Source organism: Poecilia latipinna, unplaced genomic scaffold (assembly GCF_001443285.1).
Source record: "Poecilia latipinna isolate Pla-1442-1.1 unplaced genomic scaffold, P_latipinna-1.0 Scaffold683, whole genome shotgun sequence".
Classification (NCBI taxonomy): domain Eukaryota; kingdom Metazoa; phylum Chordata; class Actinopteri; order Cyprinodontiformes; family Poeciliidae; genus Poecilia; species Poecilia latipinna.
The window spans coordinates 28,224-46,775 of record NW_015113299.1 but is presented as its reverse complement, the minus strand read 5'-3'; the positions used below and the strand labels follow the sequence as shown (position 1 = coordinate 46,775).

Sequence of the window (18,552 nt, the reverse complement as noted above, 5' to 3'; positions counted from 1 at the left end):
ACGGAGACGGGAGGGGGGGGGTTGTAGGAAAAAAACCAACCGGGTAGGTCGCTCTTTGTTTCTGGTTAGGGGGAAAACCAAAAGACGCTGCCGCCGGTCAGAACCCAAATATCAACATTCAAACTCTCGTGTAAGTACTTTAAGTCTTTCTGTCTCTATGAAGACACTTTTAGCTATGTTTTAGTGCTTTTGTTTGGGTATGCTTTAGCTTTAGTGGGGGGGTTTTCAAGAGAGAAAAAGCCTGACCGACATTACAGTGGCGCGGCAGTGCAATGAATGAAAATTGGTTTAGGAGAAGTACGGAGCGGTGAGCCAAGAGTACGGGAGGCGCGTTGGATCAATCAGCTCCCACAATGAGTGATGCTCCAACTTTTCACGTGTCGCCGCATCGCATCAAATATATCACCAAAAAACCCGTCGTTTTTCTTACTTTTTTGGCCTGGCAGAGCATGGCCGGGGAAGGCTAGCCGAACTAGCTCGCTAGCATGTTAGCAGTTCTGATGTGTTGCTTCAGAGTGTTTTTGGTAAATTGCTCTGAGTCGGGCGGTGTTTTTGTAGCTTCTATGATGTTTAAACACTTATTTTTGACTGAAGTAGGTGTACCGTTGGTATAAATAATCTGGTTGAACACTTAGTCAATGCCGAGGTTCAGACAAAGGGTTTAAATAGTGTCATTGTAACCTTATCTGTTAAAGCCGGCTAGGCCTAGCTAACATTAGCAATGTTTGAAACAGTTTAAATGGCTGAAAACAGGCACCGACTTGTCCATGTAAACACAGCAGCAGCTGAAGGGGGGAATTTTCCTCGACTTTATTTCTTAAACTCGTCAGTTTGTAGCTTATTTGGATAAAAAAAAAACGGCCCCTTAGTTTGTTCGCCTATTGTTATGTTGCACAAAGGGACATTTAAATAACTTCTGTCACATTTCCTTTAACCTTGAACTCGTAGATTCAGCTACGTTGCCCCAGCAACATTCCACAACTGTCAAGTTTACAGGTATGGAGACGTTTAGAAACGGACACGGCCGTATTAAAAACATAAACCATCTCCATTTATGTTTACAATAAATCTAAAGCTAAGTGTTAAAGATGTGTGGATTATTCTTTAGCAGTGTGCTGAAAAAAAAAATACTTATTTGACGCAAAGTATTCAGAAATTCATATCTGGAGAAACTTTGTGTAGGAAAGAATCAGCCTGTTGGTAACAGGGTTCTTGTGAAGATGGATTTTTTTTTTTTTGACAGCATTTTCCAGGTATGAGAAGTATGGAAAAATGGAGCCATTTTTAGATTTTATTCGCTATTTGTATGAGTTTAAAAATCCATCTTTAGATCTGCCAGTTTATAAACCTGTTTCCATCTTTCCAATCTTTGTGTTCAGAACCTGCAGAAGTACCTACCATAAATTCAGAGAGAAAATTTCTGTTTATTCCTTAATTCTTTAATGCATGTTTGAGAAATCTTGAATCTCCCGTGACAAACATTCACCTGTGCAAAACACCAGAGTGGACTGAGCTCCTTCAGACTAGCCTGCTGCAATTGGCAAACACCTGGAGGAACTCCACATCTGCTTGAGCTCATTGTAGGAGCTACTTCTTAGTGAAATGCTGATTAAAAACGTTGTCAAAGGGTTAGTAGGGGATTGATGCTGATATGACTTTCTGAAGATGGAGTTTCATAAAGAATAGGACCTTCTTAAAGAGACAGAGGCCCAATTTAAAGTGTCAAATTACAAAGTCAAATTTCTTTCAAGTCATATTTGATATATATAGCATTTTTAAACTAACTGCTACCTGATTATGCGTGTAAAATGTCAGCATGTGCCCGGAAAATACATAATAAGAGATAAGATTGATGCCTTAGTGCTAACTATTATTTTTGCGCTCCACTATATCAATAATCTTGATAAACCTATTTTGTTTTTAGTCACTCTAATCTTCTCTTCTTCTTTAGGGGTACAAATTTCCGCTGCCCGTTTCCAGCTTCTTTTGAGAGATGTCGACCCCCGACCCGCCGATGGGAGGGACGCCGCGGCCCGGTCCCTCCCCGGGCCCGGGACCGTCTCCAGGAGGCATGATGGGCCCCAGCCCCGGACCCTCGCCGGGCTCGGCCCACAGCATGATGGGGCCCAGCCCAGGACCACCCAGCTCCGGCCACCCCCATCCCCCACAGGGACCCTCAGGATATCCTCAGGACAACATGCACCAGATGCACAAAGTATAAATGATTTCTTTTTTTTTTATGTTTTAACAATTGCTTTTTCTTATCCTAGTGTTTTTTAAAACACACTTTTATCTCATTAATAATGTTAAACATATGCATGTGATAAATATTCAAATACTCAGTTGATAATTTTCGTCTTTATGTCTGAATATCTGGAACAGCCAATGGACCCCATGCACGATAAGGGGATGCCTGATGACCCTCGCTATGGTCAGATGAAGGGTATGGGCATGAGGCCTGGCGGACACAGCGGCATGGGGCCGCCCCCCAGCCCAATGGACCAACATTCCCAGGGTAACTCCTCTCCCTCTATTAGCTTCTCATTAACTATATATATATATATATGTGTGTAAGTAAACACAATCACGTTTTCAAACATTATTTTTTTCCCCTCGCAAGTTTCTAGTTCAGATCATTGTGTGGTTTGATTGTTACATTGGAGGTAGTACGAGACAATATCTGCTCTTCATCCTGCCAACCTGCATCAAGGAGAAACCGGCGCTTTAGAGTGTGTGTGTGCATGCGTTCATATTTGTGTGTGTGAACCCATCCGACCTGTTTCTCCTCCTCTGCTGGTGTGGATTTGGCAGAGAGAAGGAGTGTTTTATGGGCTTTAGCTTTCAGGAAACAACAAGCACAGATGCATCGACAGCGCCTTGCTAAAGTATTCACAGCCCTTGAGTTTATTTTAGTACAATAACAAACCCTTCATGTATTTTATTGGGATTTTCTGTGATAATTGTGGAAAATTATTGTGAACTTGTAGGAAAAATCTGAAAAACTAAGTGTTATAAAACAGGTTTTGTTCCTGTTGCCATGAGCTACTAAAATTCCATTTAGCATCATTTCTATTTCATTTTTTGTATTTTTTATGCGTTTTCTTTTATGGTTTTTAATATTTTAAAGTATTGAGCACCAGGCCATTTAGAATCATGTTATGTTTATTGTTGTGTCGATGCGAAGCTTCCTGTCATGCGGAACCTTTGCATTTCCATTTTTTCTGGTATTCGCGTATATCTGATGCACAAGCGACATCCGCTAACAGCGACGGATGACAAAGCTGCTTTTCTTAGCTCACTGGTGGTTAATTTCTGCTTCGAAAACGGATTTGATTGGACGCTGAAAAAAGACCATTGTTGTGTTCAAGTCATGTCAAAAGGAGTCAAACTAACTTAAAGTAGCATCTTAATGCTACTTGAGCTTCAGCACAAACATCACCAATGCTAATGTCAACATCCATAGTCCACATTTCTAAAGAAGGTCTATGAATGATCAGGGGTTTCCTGAAACATCTGAAAGCAGCTGAATAACATAAATAATACATGAGAAACATTAAATATCTTTGTTGTTGAGCTCATTTGTCCATTTATCCAATAATTTAGCAGCAAAACTAGTCTTTCAATTGAGAATGTTGCTTATTTTGTCTGTATGGTTTTAAATTAAAATGTGATTAATTAATTGGAGTCCCTGCAATTAACTCGATGAAAAGTTTAATGGAGTCCCTCAACTCAAAAATGTTTTATTTATCCTAAAGGGGAAACTAAATGTTTTTGTAACTCAGATAAAATCAAAATCAAAAGTTCCTCTTTGTTTTTTTTTTCTGTGACATCTCATTCAATTCTCTCCACCGTCTTGTTGCTGTTGCTAGGATACCCCTCTCCGTTGGGCGGCTCGGAGCATGCACCCAGCCCCGTCCCAGCCAACGGCCCCCCCTCTGGCCCCGGCGCCAGTCCCATGGAGGGCGGCGGGGATCCCGCTCAGAGCATGGGCCAACCCAACCGGGCTGGGCCCCCGGGACCCGGTGGACCACCGGGGCCAGGGGTCGGACCGGGTGCCGCAGGCGGACCCACCCCTTTCAACCAGAACCAGCTGCACCAACTGAGGGCCCAGATCATGGCTTACAAGATGCTGGCGCGCAATCACCCTATCCCAGAGCACCTGCAGCTGGCCGTGCAGGGCAAGAGGCCCATGCCTGGGATGCAGCAGCAGCAGCAGCAGCCGCCGCCCCCCATGCCCAACATGCCGCCCTCCGCTGGGCCTGGGGGTGGCCAGGCTGCTGGGCCCGGGCCGGGACCAGGACCAGGACCGGGACCAGCTCAGACCAACTACAACAGACCTCATGGTGAGCGAAGGAAGACCAACACAAGACATGGTATTTATTTGGTAGCAGGGAAACTTTGAACCCAAATGGTTACTTTTAGATATATTATTGGAGGTGCACCGATCCGATATCAATATCTGTATCGGTCCTGATATTGAAAAAAATTATATATCAGGTATTGGTAACAAAGTGTCACATCCATAAGGGCACATCTATTCAGTCTAATTCTATGCTTTGTGGTTTGACCGACATCATGCTTTATTGTCGCAAGAATAAATTCCCCATTGAACTTTCTGAACCATTTGAAAGAAGGTTTGTTGCAGTTGTTTTTGTTACCAAGCAAATACATTTGTAACTCAGTACATTTATGTCTGTGATTTAAAAAAAAAAAAACGGTTTAAGTGAATTCAGCTGATTTTCTGTATCAGGTTGGTATCGGCCAATGCTAAAGCGCAATTATTGGTATCGGTATCAAAAGTGAAAAAGCAGATCGGTGCATCCTTACTGATTATCTATAAAAATGAAGGTAAATATTGTTTTTTTTTTTCTTATTGTAGGGATGGTAGGTCCCAACATGGCGCCACCCGGACCCGCAGGAGTTCCTCCTGCTATGCAAGGCCAGCCTGCCAACGGACCACCCAAATCATGGCCTGAAGGTAAACCCATTCAAATGTTTAATGTTTTTATTATTTATTTATTCCTCTGCATTTCTGTGACAAAGCAGGACGATGTTTCTCAGGGATCTACATTCAGTTAGAAAAAGACAATTAACAGCGACGATTTAAGAAAAGAAACTGGACACAAAAACGTGAAAAATAACTACGATAATGTCCCGCTTACAGTCTGAAATGGATCACGATTCATTTCATGTGCTAAAATAAAAATCAATTCTTCCCTTTCAGGACCAATGGTGAACGCCGCTGCCCCATCCAACCCTCCCCAGAAGTTGATTCCCCCCCAGCCCACCGGCAGACCCTCACCTGCTCCGCCGTCCGTGCCTCCAGCTGCCTCCCCGGTGATGCCCCCGCAGACTCAGTCGCCGGGGCAACCTGCGCAGCTCCCTCCCATGATGCTGCACCAGAAGCAGAACCGCATCACGCCTATCCAGAAGCCCCACGGGCTGGACCCGGTGGAGATCCTCCAGGAGAGAGAGTACAGGTGAGGGGGGTCCGATACGGAGCAGAACGGATCCACGTCGTTCTCATGGCTGTGGCTCCCGGCTTCAGCTAGTCGATTCCAATTTTGGCTCATTTTTTTGTAAGAACTGTAGCGTAAAGACACAAGAATGAACGGTAACGAAAATATTGAATGAATAAAAAAAAAAGAGGAAAAAATATATAGAATGTAAAAAAAGCAGTGAAAATAATAAATGAATAACATTTATAAAAAACATTAAAACAATTTGTTAGAATAAAAACTATAAAATGTAAACATTTTTTTAAAATGACAGTGATTTGATTAAAAAAGAAAAATCCATAGAAAAAATAAAGGTAAATAAAAATTGCAGTCAGCTGATAGTAAGTAAATAAAAATAAACATAAGAAGTAGAACAAATAGTAAAAGAATGGAAGTGAAAATATATATGTTAAAAATAAGAGAAAATAACAGGTGTGAAAATAATAAATATAAAACATATAAAAAGAAACATGAAGGAGAAAAAAGAACTGTGTGAAAATGATTAAATAAAAAGTAAAAAAAAATTTAAAAAGTAAAAAATGCATAAAAGATGTTTGAAAAAAGAAAAATTGATGGGGAGAAAAAAGTACCTTTTTTTCCAAGCATTTCTGCTGTCATTGGACATTTTATTAGGAGCGAACCGGATCGTCTCTAAGCAAACAGACTACACAGTAACACCTTCTGCGTCGGCATGTCGGTTATGTTGTACCACTGCTTGTCATGCAGGTTATTTTGAGCCGTTCTAAGAACAACACACATCAACAGAACTCACCACAAAACAACGCAGAGAAACGCTTAAAAAGCTCTTCACTGATGTTCCACAACCAACATCAGTCACATTTAACAGTTCTTCAAGCTTTGCTTGTTTGTAAAATGTAATTTTGTTCCAACAGATTTAGGCAGAAGTTTTGTGAATGAAGTTGTGCTTGAGTCTTCTTTGAACAAAAAGTAAGGAGCTAAAAAGAACAGCTTGGTGTTTTTGTGCGTTGGTTTACACCTGCAACTCATACTGACCACAAGGTGTTGCTGTAGAGAAGATAACAGCTGCACAGCGGGAATATGCAGAACAAGAAGCACAATAAAGTTTAGTAAATGTAGGTTCGTCCAAGATTACTGTCCAAATCATGGACGGTTCTAAAACTCTTAAGTTTGGAGACTTTTCCAATGCTACAGAAAGTTCGGGCCTTCGTTGTTGTACCGAAAATGGAAAAAATTAGCTGGTGCTTCTTTGTTTCAGGCTTCAAGCTCGTATTGTTCACCGCATCCAGGAGCTGGAGCATCTGCCTGGCTCACTTGCCGGTGATCTGAGGACCAAGGCCACCATCGAGCTCAAGGCTCTGAGGCTGCTTACATTCCAGAGACAGGTACACCGTTACAATACTGGCTTTACCATCATAATTAGTTCCTAGCAAGTTATTTAATTTTTTATTTATTTGGGGGGTTTTTTGCCTACAGCTGCGTCAAGAGGTGGTGGCTTGCATGCGTCGGGACACAGCTTTGGAAACCGCCCTGAACGCCAAAGCCTACAAGCGCAGCAAGCGTCAGTCTCTGCGAGAGGCCCGGATCACAGAGAAACTGGAGAAACAGCAGAAGATCGAACAAGAGCGAAAACGTCGCCAGAAACACCAGGTAGAGAAGCTTTCATCAGTTAATGCTGGAGCTGGTGCTTGTTTATATGCTAACTATCTGGCTAGCGTATTAGCTAACTATCTGGCTAGCATACTAGCTATCTATCTGGCTAGCATACTAAGCTATCTATCTGGCTAGCATACTAAGCTATCTATCTGGCTAGCATACTAAGCTATCTAACTGGTTAGCATACTAGCTATGTATCTGGCTAGTTAGCTATCAAAAACATGAGAACTCTGGGATTTTAAGTCTGATTGCGATCATGATGAATTTTTATGAACCATAGGATTGGTTTGTGCCTTTCTCCTGACAGGAATACCTCAACAGCATCCTGCAGCATGCCAAGGACTTTAAAGAATACCACCGCTCCATCACAGCCAAGATCCAGAAGGCCACCAAGGCTGTGGCTACCTACCACGCCAACACCGAGCGTGAACAGAAGAAGGAGAACGAGCGCATCGAAAAGGAGAGAATGCGGAGGCTGATGGTGAGACTTTTTTTTTTTTTTAATCCAAACACCTGATGGTCCGATAAGTCCGGGTTGAGCTCCCTCTGAACATTCCCCCAGGCTGAGGATGAGGAGGGCTACCGGAAGCTCATCGACCAGAAGAAAGACAAACGCCTGGCCTACCTGCTGCAGCAGACCGACGAATACGTGGCCAACCTCACCGAGTTGGTGCGAGCCCACAAGGCGGCACAAGCTCTCAAGGAGAAGAAGAAGAAGAAGAAAAAGAAGGTTAATGTCGCCTCTGGTAATGTCTGAACTTGAGGTTGTGATAGTGTTTCTCACGATGATTCTGTGTTTGTTTTAAGAAGCCAGATGCTGTTGAAGGCGGTGCGCCTGCTATGGGACCTGATGGAGAGGTGAGAGCTTAAAGGAAAATCTTTGTTTGCTCCCTATGGGCCACCGTCCCCTTTACCAGCTCAGCGTTTTGATTCTTCTTCTTCTCTCTTCTATCAGCCTCTAGACGAAACCAGTCAGATGAGCGACTTGCCAGTGAAGGTCATCCACGTGGACAGCGGAAATATCCTGACAGGCGTCGACGCACCCAAGGCTGGCCAGTTGGAAGCCTGGTTGGAAATGAACCCTGGGTAATTATCATGGCGTGGTTGTTTTCTAGGGGGGAAAAAAAGGCAAACTTTTTATATGATTACGTCTTATTTCAGTTTTTTTTCCAAGGTGTTTGACACACCATGATAAATCAAAATCGGAAATTGGAATTGGTTTGGTGCATTTCTGCTAAATATTTTTGAATCTGATGTTGTTTATTGTAAACTGCCTAAATAACAAATGTTTAGTGGGTTGAGCTCCAAAACTGGCCGAAGGGTTTTCAGTTTGGACGTATTCAGTGACCAGCTGAGGAAATATTGGCTGATTGATCGATTCATCGGTTCTTATCAAATCAGTTTGCTTTTGCGTTCGCTTTTATAACGGAACGTTGCGTTTTCCCTGCAGCTACGAAGTGGCGCCGCGTTCAGACAGCGAGGACAGCGGCTCAGAAGACGAAGACGAGGAAGATGAGGTAGTATCCTCTGCCTCCAAATAAAACACAGTAAAAGGCGTTCGCTCCTGGTGCTCACTGTAAAAAAAAAAACAACTAAAAACTTGTTGCCAGGACGACGCGGAGGACCAGCCTCAGCCCACGACGGCTCCAACCGAGGAGAAGAAGAAGATTCCAGACCCCGACAGCGAAGACGTTTCGGAAGTGGACGTCCAGCACATCATCGAGTAACTGCTAACGCTTAGCTCCGCCTCCTCTGGCTCATTTTTACATGTCGACGACTCGCTTTTCACTCGAGTTGCTGTTTTCAATCCCAGGCACGCCAAGCAGGACGTCGATGACGAATACGGCAGCGCCAGCTTCAACCGAGGCCTGCAGTCGTACTACGCCGTGGCGCACGCCGTCACGGAGAAAGTGGACAAGCAGTCCTCTCTGATGGTCAACGGGACGCTCAAGCAGTACCAGGTAAAGCGTCCACCGCCGACCACGACGCGGCTGGTCTAAAAAAAAAAAAAAAACAGGAGGGGCAGAGCTAACTGTGGCGACTGTCAGATTAAAGGTCTGGAGTGGCTGGTGTCGCTTTACAACAACAACCTGAACGGCATCCTGGCCGACGAGATGGGCCTGGGGAAAACCATCCAGACCATCGCCCTCATCACGTACCTCATGGAGCTCAAACGCATCAACGGGCCCTTCCTCATCATCGTACCGCTCTCGTAAGTCTCGGCGTGACCAGATTAACGTTTCACGGCGACGGCTGTCCGGGTGTCTCTTCCCGACACAAAGCAATCTCTTCTCTTTCAGGACTTTATCGAACTGGGTGTACGAGTTCGACAAATGGGCCCCATCCGTTGTGAAAGTCTCCTACAAGGTAAGGCGTTGCTCGGTTACCGCTTCCTCCACCTGGTGAACGGTTCTGGTTCTGGTTCTGTTTCCTGAACGCGATCCGCTCCCTTCCAGGGCTCCCCACAGGCTCGCCGCTCGTTCGTTCCCATCCTGCGGAGCGGGAAGTTCAACGTGCTGCTCACCACGTACGAGTACATCATCAAAGACAAGCAGGTCTTAGCCAAGGTAACGGCAGTCCGTTTCTGCACACAGTTATTCAGTAGGATAATGCAAGGCACTGTTTGGTTTTCTAGATTTTTTTTTCTTTTAACAAGCATTTAAAAAATGTGGATTGTATTTGTATCCAGTCTCTAATAGCAGGTAGAAGCAACTCTGGCTGAAAGTCTTTTAGTTTGTGTCTCTACTAGTTTGTCCCGTCTGCAAACTGACAGTTTTGTCCATTTTACTTAAGAAAAGATAAACATACAAAAAAAAGTAAATCGAAACCTTGAAACAGATTTTTTTTTAATAATAATAACAATGATTTTGAGTCCAGAACCAGTAAATGTGGGTCTTCACACTTGCAGCACTTTGTACAGAGTCATAACGTTGAAATCTAAAGGTCACAAACCGCTCCGCTCCGCTCCGCCCTGCTCTGCTCTGACATTGTTTCCCCGCAGATCCGCTGGAAGTACATGATCGTGGACGAGGGCCACCGCATGAAGAACCACCACTGCAAGCTGACACAGGTCCTGAACACGCACTACCTGGCGCCGCGGCGCCTCCTGCTGACGGGGACGCCACTGCAGAACAAGCTGCCCGAGCTCTGGGCCCTGCTCAACTTCCTGCTGCCCACCATCTTCAAGAGCTGCAGCACCTTCGAGCAGTGGTTCAACGCTCCGTTCGCCATGACCGGGGAAAAGGTCGGTCAGTTTTACCAAACTTTAACAGGCCGTGGCCCCCAGACGGCATCAGCCTCAGGCTGGGGGCCCCTTTGAAAGCCCGCTGACTATTCTACAAAATATATGAAGAAATATCAACTTTTAATGTGTTTTAGTCTCTATTCAATAGTTATTGCATTCATTTAGCATAAATGCTAATCCACTCAGGATGAGGACCAATTAATCAAACACTCACACATTTGGTTTTTAGCTTTGATTCAAAGGCATTTTGGACGTTTGCTCCAGATTAGCAGAGCGTATAAAAAGCTAATAAATGTCGTTTGACCACAAAGGTGGACCTGAATGAAGAGGAGACCATCCTGATCATCCGCCGTCTGCACAAGGTGCTCCGCCCGTTCCTGCTGCGCCGGCTTAAGAAAGAGGTGGAGGCCCAGCTGCCAGAGAAGGTAACCATAGAAACATGAAAACCATAGAAAACCTGAGGGTTTTTTTTATGTTCTAACATGTGTTTTTTTTTTTTTTTTTAATCTCCCCTCATCGGTCGCCGCAGGTGGAGTACGTGATCAAGTGCGACATGTCGGCCCTGCAGAGAGTTCTGTACCGCCATATGCAGGCCAAAGGCGTTCTGCTGACCGACGGCTCGGAAAAAGACAAGAAGGTAACGCCGTCGTTTTGTAAAAAAAATAAAATCTTATCTTAATAAAATCAGGAAAATCTTTAAAAATGTTTCAATTTTAGTTTGTTTAGTTGGTTCTGCATAAAGTTCTTTTATGTTTTCAGGGTAAAGGCGGGACGAAGACGCTGATGAACACCATCATGCAGCTGAGGAAGATTTGCAACCACCCCTACATGTTCCAGCACATCGAGGCACGAAGCTGCACAAACGGTGACGTTCTGTAAACACACCAACGTTTCTGGAATACTAAAGTTTACATTTTATTTGTAGGAGTCCTTTTCCGAGCATCTCGGCTTCTCCGGAGGAATCGTGACTGGGTACTTACAACTAAACTCTCATTCCTTGTGCAGGAATGTGTATGTAGATATGACGACTAACTGTTTTTTGTTGGGGGTTTTTTTTGTTAGACCTGATCTGTACCGTGCCTCGGGAAAGTTCGAGCTGCTGGATCGCATCCTGCCCAAGCTGAGAGCCACCAAACACAAAGTGCTGCTTTTCTGCCAGATGACGTCGCTCATGACCATCATGGAGGACTACTTCGCTTACCGCAACTTCAAATACCTGCGTTTGGATGGTATGAAAATAAAAAAAAGTTACTTTATGTGCAAAAATAAACCTTGTGACATCAAAAGGTTTGTTTTTGTTTCTAGGAATTGAATACAAAAAGAAATCATAATACAAAGATTTATTAAATGCAGATCAATACAGTTTGAACATTAATTTGAGTGAACATGACTTACAGGTGTTGAAAATCAAAATTCAGTTCCTCAGATATGTATTGAATTAAGATCATTTTTATTTTAAAACTAAACATAGGTTATGTTATGTAATGCATGATCAATGGGAAACTGGAAGGTCATTGCTGGTTAAAACGTTCTGCATCCAGTGTAAATTGATAGAAAGTTGAGTGGAAGGAAAAAATGTGGCTGAAAGCTAAGGTGAGAGTCTGTAACATCCAAGAAGTTCATCACCACATTAATGCAATAAATGTTTTTTTATTTATCATTCTGTGCTATGCTTGAACAAAAGAAAGTGTTATTATTAATTTTATTTTTATTATTATCTTACTTAATTAATTCAAACAGAGGCCTGACCTAGTGTGGGTGGATAGGCTGTAGAGCAAATACTGTATGCAAATAATTGTCAGTTGGCCAAAATTCCTGAATTCAAATCCTTTAAAATAAAATTAAAATCTGAACTAAATCTCTCACTTTTTAATGAGTGCATATGGGATTATTTTTAGCGTTAATTACTCTAGTAAATTAACCGTACTATCTTTAGATCTACTCAGAGAAAATGTAATAAATAAAATAAATGTAATGTAATGTGGAGTGAAACCACTTTTCTCTTCAATCCTTACCGGATTAGTGTGAAAATCATTAGATAAAAAAACAATAAAAAAAGAGTAAAGCAGAAGTGATAAAAAAAAAAGTATGAGAAATAGCTGAAAATGTTCAGAACGATGTTCCTTCATCAACCCTCTGTTGGAATTTGGATGTATTTTTATTTTTGCATTTTTGCAGCACGTTTTTATTTCTGGCCCCTCAGGTACCACCAAAGCAGAAGACCGTGGCATGTTGCTGAAAACCTTCAACGACCCGGCCTCGGAGTACTTTGTGTTCCTGCTGAGCACCAGAGCAGGAGGCCTGGGGCTGAACCTGCAGTCTGCCGACACCGTCATCATCTTCGACAGCGACTGGAACCCTCACCAGGTGAAGCCCAGGATCACAGGAAGTGGTCTAAACCAATCATTCTGCTGGGCAACAGTAATAACCGCTGGGGAAGATGGTGCAATATAAGGCGATACACTGATCTCACGATAATATTCCGCTCACGATACGATATATATCACGGTATTCAGCAAACGATATGATTTGATATGATTCAATACATTAAGATTTTCTGAGGTTTTAGAGGGACAGAGTGATTTTGGTGACATTTTGTGACTGATCCATGAACTTTGATTGAACTGATGGTGCAATAGTGGCGTAATAAATGTTGTTTTTGTTCTACATTTGCTTTGTTTAAATGTTAATTGCTTTGTGTATTTGGTCATGCAGAAAAGGAAACTTTTTGTCTTATTCACTTATATTAGATAATGCAATTTATCCATTTCTTTATTTAATTAATTGTTACTTGGTTGTTCCATGTGATTTTTTTAATGTACATATGCAACTGGGTAAAAAATGCTGTGTGTCATAGCCGTCATTTAATTCATGTAAATATTACATAAAACTCAAAGTAGGCTTTAATGTATCGATACTCACAGGTGAAAAATTGATACTTTCTGAGGAAAAAAATCAAGAAATATTGTGGAATCAATAAAATTACACAGCGCTGGTATAATAATAATAATAACCAAGATGTTTTTGGTATGAGAGGCTTCAGCATGACAATCTTATGACATGCTAACAGCTCAATATTCAGGCAGCAGAGACGACATTTGATGGCAACAAGTCCAGGATGACACAATAGGTTGTTAACTAATCCAAGGCTCCGTTTTAAATCCGTCTTGTTCTGACTTCAGTTTTTTTTTCTCATGTCTGAACCGATGTTCTTCTTTGCTGTTTTGTCACAGGATCTTCAGGCTCAAGACAGAGCGCACCGCATCGGGCAGCAAAACGAGGTGCGCGTGCTCCGCCTCTGCACCGTCAACAGTGTGGAGGAGAAGATCCTGGCGGCAGCCAAGTACAAGCTGAACGTGGACCAGAAGGTCATCCAGGCCGGCATGTTCGACCAGAAGTCCTCCGGCTACGAGCGGCGAGCCTTCCTGCAGGCCATCCTGGAGCACGAGGAGCAGGACGAGGTCAGGAGCTGGTCTTACCGCGAGGCGTCTGTTCATACTTAAAAAGTCTTAAGTCTGATAGCATCTATCTAAAGGAGGCCTGATGCAATAAGAAATTTTGCCAGATGACAAATTGTCCCAGCAATTATTGCGATAAGCGATAATATTGTCGTTTTGACACCATTTTCAAGTATTATAACGATGGCATAATAACGAATGTTTGTCCTCTCAGACTTTCATGCTTTAACTTTGTGAAGAAAACTTCGCTTTGAAATTGTAAGATATTTTAAATATCTAAAATCAATAAATAAAATGGAAATAAAAACCAAATGCAACTGAAACCAGAAATAAAATGGATTATAACATCTCTGTAAGAAATATTTTAATTGAAAATATATTATGATGTGAACTTACATTTAATTTAGCAAGCAATTAATGGATAAATTGCTTATTGCGACAGGCTTAATTTAAAAAATAAAGCTGTAAAAAGTCTTAAATTTACATAGTTAAAATCAAGGCCTTAAAATCTCTTAAATCCATTTAAAAAGATATAAGTTGGCCTTAAATTTGCTAATCACAGGTCTTAAATTTTGTCCTGGCAGGACTATTTACTCACATATATTGCATGCAGTTTATTTTTCTCACTGGACTTTTCTGTCAGGAAAACATTAGAGTTGTGTCCAGACATCTTCTGTCCATTCTGTGGCTCGAGCCAGTTGAGCTTAGCATTAATTAGCTTCCAGTTAGCTGGTCAGTGGCTAGCTAGCTTTTTTTATGTCAGTCTTGTGTGTTGGATTCGACACACATGGAGTAACAAACAAGTCATCGTCACTCGGGTGAAAGTAAACACAGCTAACTAGCTGCTAATACATGCTTGCTAACTAGCTAGTTAGCGTTTTTGCGTAAAAGTAAATTTATTATCAGTTTACTGCTGCCTTGTGTTGCCATTCCATATGATTCTATGTGCATTTTTGGCAAAACATCTTGGTCTTCATCACAAATCTCTGCTGTGATGCAGGTCTTCAGTTTCATTCATAACGGTTGTGATAAACGTCTTAAAGATCCTTAAGTTTGAGTTTGTGAAATGTGCAGAAACCCTGAGCAGGAAATGAAAGAAAAATCTTTTTCCTTGCAGGAGGAGGACGAGGTGCCAGACGATGAGACCGTCAATCAGATGATTGCAAGAAGTGAAGAAGAGTTTGAGCTTTTCATGGTAAGTTTAGTTTCTTTTTTCTTTTTTTTGCAGATTAGTCACTGATATTTGCGGAATTGGATTCTAATCTGCCCCGTTTGGGTTGCAGCGAATGGACCTGGACAGGCGCCGCGAGGACGCCCGCAACCCCAAGAGGAAGCCACGCCTGATGGAGGAGGACGACATGCCAGGCTGGATACTGAAGGACGACGCCGAGGTGGAGAGGCTGACCTGCGAGGAGGAGGAGGAGAAGATGTTCGGCCGCGGCTCCCGTCAGCGCAAGGAGGTGGACTACAGCGACTCGCTGACCGAGAAGCAGTGGCTCAAGGTGGGACAGAGAAAACCTCCGAGGGTTCAGACCGGGTTTGGAGACGACCTTCTGACTCACCGCCCTGCTCCTTCTTTAGGCCATAGAAGAAGGAAACCTGGAGGACATAGAGGAGGAGGTGCGGCACAAAAAGACGACCAGGAAACGCAAGAGAGAGCGCGACCACGACGGCAGCCCGGCCACGCCCAGCTCCAGCCACCGTGGCCGGGACAAGGACGACAGCGGGAAGAAGGCCAAGAAACGCGGCCGGCCACCGGCGGAGAAGCTCTCCCCCAACCCGCCGACCCTCACCAAGAAGATGAAGAAGATCGTCGACGCCGTCGTCAAATACAAGGACGGGTAAGACCGGCGGAACGCCCCCGAGTCAGAGGAAACCTCGTGATCGTTACCAACGTTCACGTGTTGAAGTATCTGGAGCTCAGAACTAGAACTGCTGCAAAAAATTACATGATAAATTAAAAGAAGTTCAATAATTTCCATTTGCTTGATTTATAGTTTTTCTCTTTTCTCTCTCTTTCTTCTAAAAACTGGACAATAAAAGTCTTCAGTCTGGTGCTTTGGTCTCAGCCAGACCTTTTTTTTTCGAAGGGCAGTTTTATTTACAGAGACTTCATGATTCATTTTATTTGTTGTTTCAGTTGTTTTTTTTAATTTCTATTTATAATGTCTTCCAATTCTAGTGTTAAATATTCATTACAATTTGAAGTTTATTGATCTCTGACAATGTGTTCTTGTATTATTATGTAATTATCAATATAGTCCCTGAAAATGGTATCAAATCAACATTATCATCGTTTATCGCGATAACTTCTGGGACAGAATTTATCGCAACAGGTCTAGTCAAAACCGAGGTGTTTGTGACCGATTCCAATCTCCAGTTATTCGGGTTTCTGGTCTACAGATTTCTCTAGAACAACAATAATTAAGAAAGTAAATTACAACACAGTCCACAGGTAACATGGCCGACACCCTTCGCCACCCGACATTCTGTCATTTTTGTTTTTTTTCTTGCCGACATGTTGGCTCTCTTGTTTTGGTCCCGACCGACGCAGACCGGTCATTTTCCACGCTTGAGGCTGAAGCTTTGGTTTTCTCCCCGCAGTAATGGCCGCCAGCTGAGTGAAGTCTTCATCCAGCTGCCGTCTCGCAAGGAGCTGCCGGAGTACTACGAGCTGATCCGCAAGCCGGTGGACTTCAAGAAGATCAAGGTGAGGAAGAAACACGGAACGGCTTCGCGCTTCGCTCCTCTTCGCTCCTCTTCGCTCCTCTTCCCATTCACTCTCTCCGCCCCTCCCTGCTGCTTTCAGGAGCGGATCCGCAGCCACAAGTACCGCAACCTCAACGACCTGGAGAAGGACGTGATGCTGCTGTGTCAGAACGCCCAGACCTTCAACCTGGAGGGCTCTCTGGTGAGATCCACCGCAAACCCGTCTGGCTTGTTTTCCCGTCCCGATTTTAAAAGCGTCAACTGTGACTCTTCCAGATCTACGAGGACTCCATCGTGCTCCAGTCCGTCTTCACCAGCGTGAGGCAGAAGATCGAGAAAGACGACGAGAGCGAGGGAGAGGAGAGCGAGGAGGAGGAGGAGGAGGAGATGGACGAAGGCTCCGAGTCTGAATGTGAGGAGGAGAGAGAGAGAGAGAAGCATCGTTTTGTTGTTTTTTCTTCATGTCTTCGTGTTTTCTCCCCTTCAGCTCGATCGGTGAAGGTGAAGATCAAGCTGAGCCGGAAGGAGAAGGGCGACAGAGGGGGCAAAAGTCAGAGGCGGAGGGGCCGCGGCTCCCGGGCCAAACCCGTTGTCAGCGACGACGACAGCGAGGATGAGCAGGAGGAGGTGAGGGAGACGCTGGAGACAGGGTTAACCTGATTGGGATATGAGAGGGAAAAGAAAATGTAGGACAGGAAACTATTCCCAGAGTTGATGTCCTTATTTTCCTTCCTCCGTGTTTTTTTCTTTTCCTCCTCCTATTTTTGCTTCCTTTTTCCCATTTTTCATTTCTTTCTGCACTTTTTTCTTGTATCCTTCTTATCATCTGTCCTTCATTCGTTCCACTCGTCTTTCTTTTGCTTTCTCTTTCTGCATTTTCTTTTGTTCGTTCTTACTTTCTGTTTCTCTTTTCTTTTTCCTTTTTTCTTTTTCTTCCTTTCGTTCTTTCTGTATCAGCTTTTCTCTCTTTATTCCTTTCTTTCACCTCTCTTTGTCCTCTGTCTTTTTCTTTTTGCATTGTTCTTTTTCTTTCTCCCCTTAGACCTTTCGTTTTTTTTCCTTCTCTTTTTTTCTTTTCTTCCTTTCTCCCTCTCTCTTTCTTTCTGCCTTTCACTCTGAATTTCTTTTGCCCTTTCATTTTTTCTTCCTTCCTTCCCTGTTCAATTAGCTGCTGTAAATGTGCAGGAAGTCGTATTTCCATCTTAATGTGGATTGAGATCTGTAGGAATGTGAGTGAGGAAAAGACTGGGCTCATGTTGAACATTTCTTATTTGTTTACAGTTTAACATAAATCTGTGTGTTCAGTTTGTTTTGTATGGAAAGCAGTAAATATCTTGTTTCTCTCTGCAGGAGCGCTCAGCCAGTGGCAGTGAGGACGACTGAAGCGAATCCCGTCGCTACACTTGACTTTATATTTCACTAGACGCAGCAGGGAGGCGACCAGAGGAGAGGCCTAGTTTTACCTAGACGAACTGATTTTTAGTGTCACAGTCAGCATTTAAGTATACCATTAATTAAAAAATATGAACGCTATGGACCATCTATTTCATATTTAAACCATATCCCATAATGAACGGTAGTGTCTTTTTCTTTTCTTTTTCCTGTAAGTGGAACCTTGACAGAGCCCGAGTCATCATGGACAGATCACGGGCAAACAAAGCAGCTGTGGTTTTGTTGTTAATTCTTTCTTTTTTTATTATTATTATTTTTATTTTTTTTAATTATAATTCAAATTGACATAAATTTTTTTGTCGTTGTCTTCGTTGAGACAAAGTGTACTGCATTCCTTGAAGTCCCTTTTGGATGCATGTTTGTGGAAATGCGCCTGGATGTGTCTTCGCTGTGTTTAATTTAATGACGAGGACGGGAACGCGGTCCGTCCCACCGCCGCCTCCTCCCTCTCAGGTCACGTTTAGTAAAGGGGAGGGGGGGGGACAGGACCTTTTTCTCGTGTCACTGTCACTGGATTCCATAAAGTACAATAAAGACATCTCAACTCATCCGTTAA

General features: G+C 43.1%; 1 protein-coding gene across 2 annotated transcripts; it reads left to right on the top strand.

Annotated features, from left to right (window-relative positions):
* smarca4a (SWI/SNF related BAF chromatin remodeling complex subunit ATPase 4a) lies at positions 1-18,552 on the top strand. 2 transcript variants are annotated; one of them, XM_015044595.1, is made up of 34 exons: positions 1-130; positions 1,952-2,215; positions 2,383-2,515; positions 3,870-4,343; positions 4,880-4,978; positions 5,225-5,480; positions 6,736-6,862; positions 6,954-7,127; positions 7,441-7,614; positions 7,696-7,863; positions 7,944-7,991; positions 8,089-8,219; positions 8,584-8,650; positions 8,744-8,856; positions 8,947-9,094; positions 9,182-9,345; positions 9,434-9,500; positions 9,590-9,700; positions 10,135-10,377; positions 10,689-10,802; positions 10,907-11,014; positions 11,137-11,223; positions 11,303-11,349; positions 11,440-11,606; positions 12,581-12,744; positions 13,611-13,838; positions 14,953-15,030; positions 15,119-15,337; positions 15,417-15,676; positions 16,440-16,545; positions 16,645-16,746; positions 16,821-16,956; positions 17,032-17,171; positions 17,895-18,552. In XM_015044595.1, exons 2-34 carry the CDS (start codon positions 1,994-1,996, stop codon positions 17,925-17,927), a joined length of 4,908 nt encoding a protein of 1,635 aa, XP_014900081.1. In that variant the 5' UTR covers positions 1-130; positions 1,952-1,993; the 3' UTR covers positions 17,928-18,552. The 2 variants fall into 2 exon arrangements, with proteins under 2 accessions (XP_014900081.1, XP_014900080.1); XM_015044594.1 differs by having other exon boundaries at positions 2-130; positions 7,941-7,991.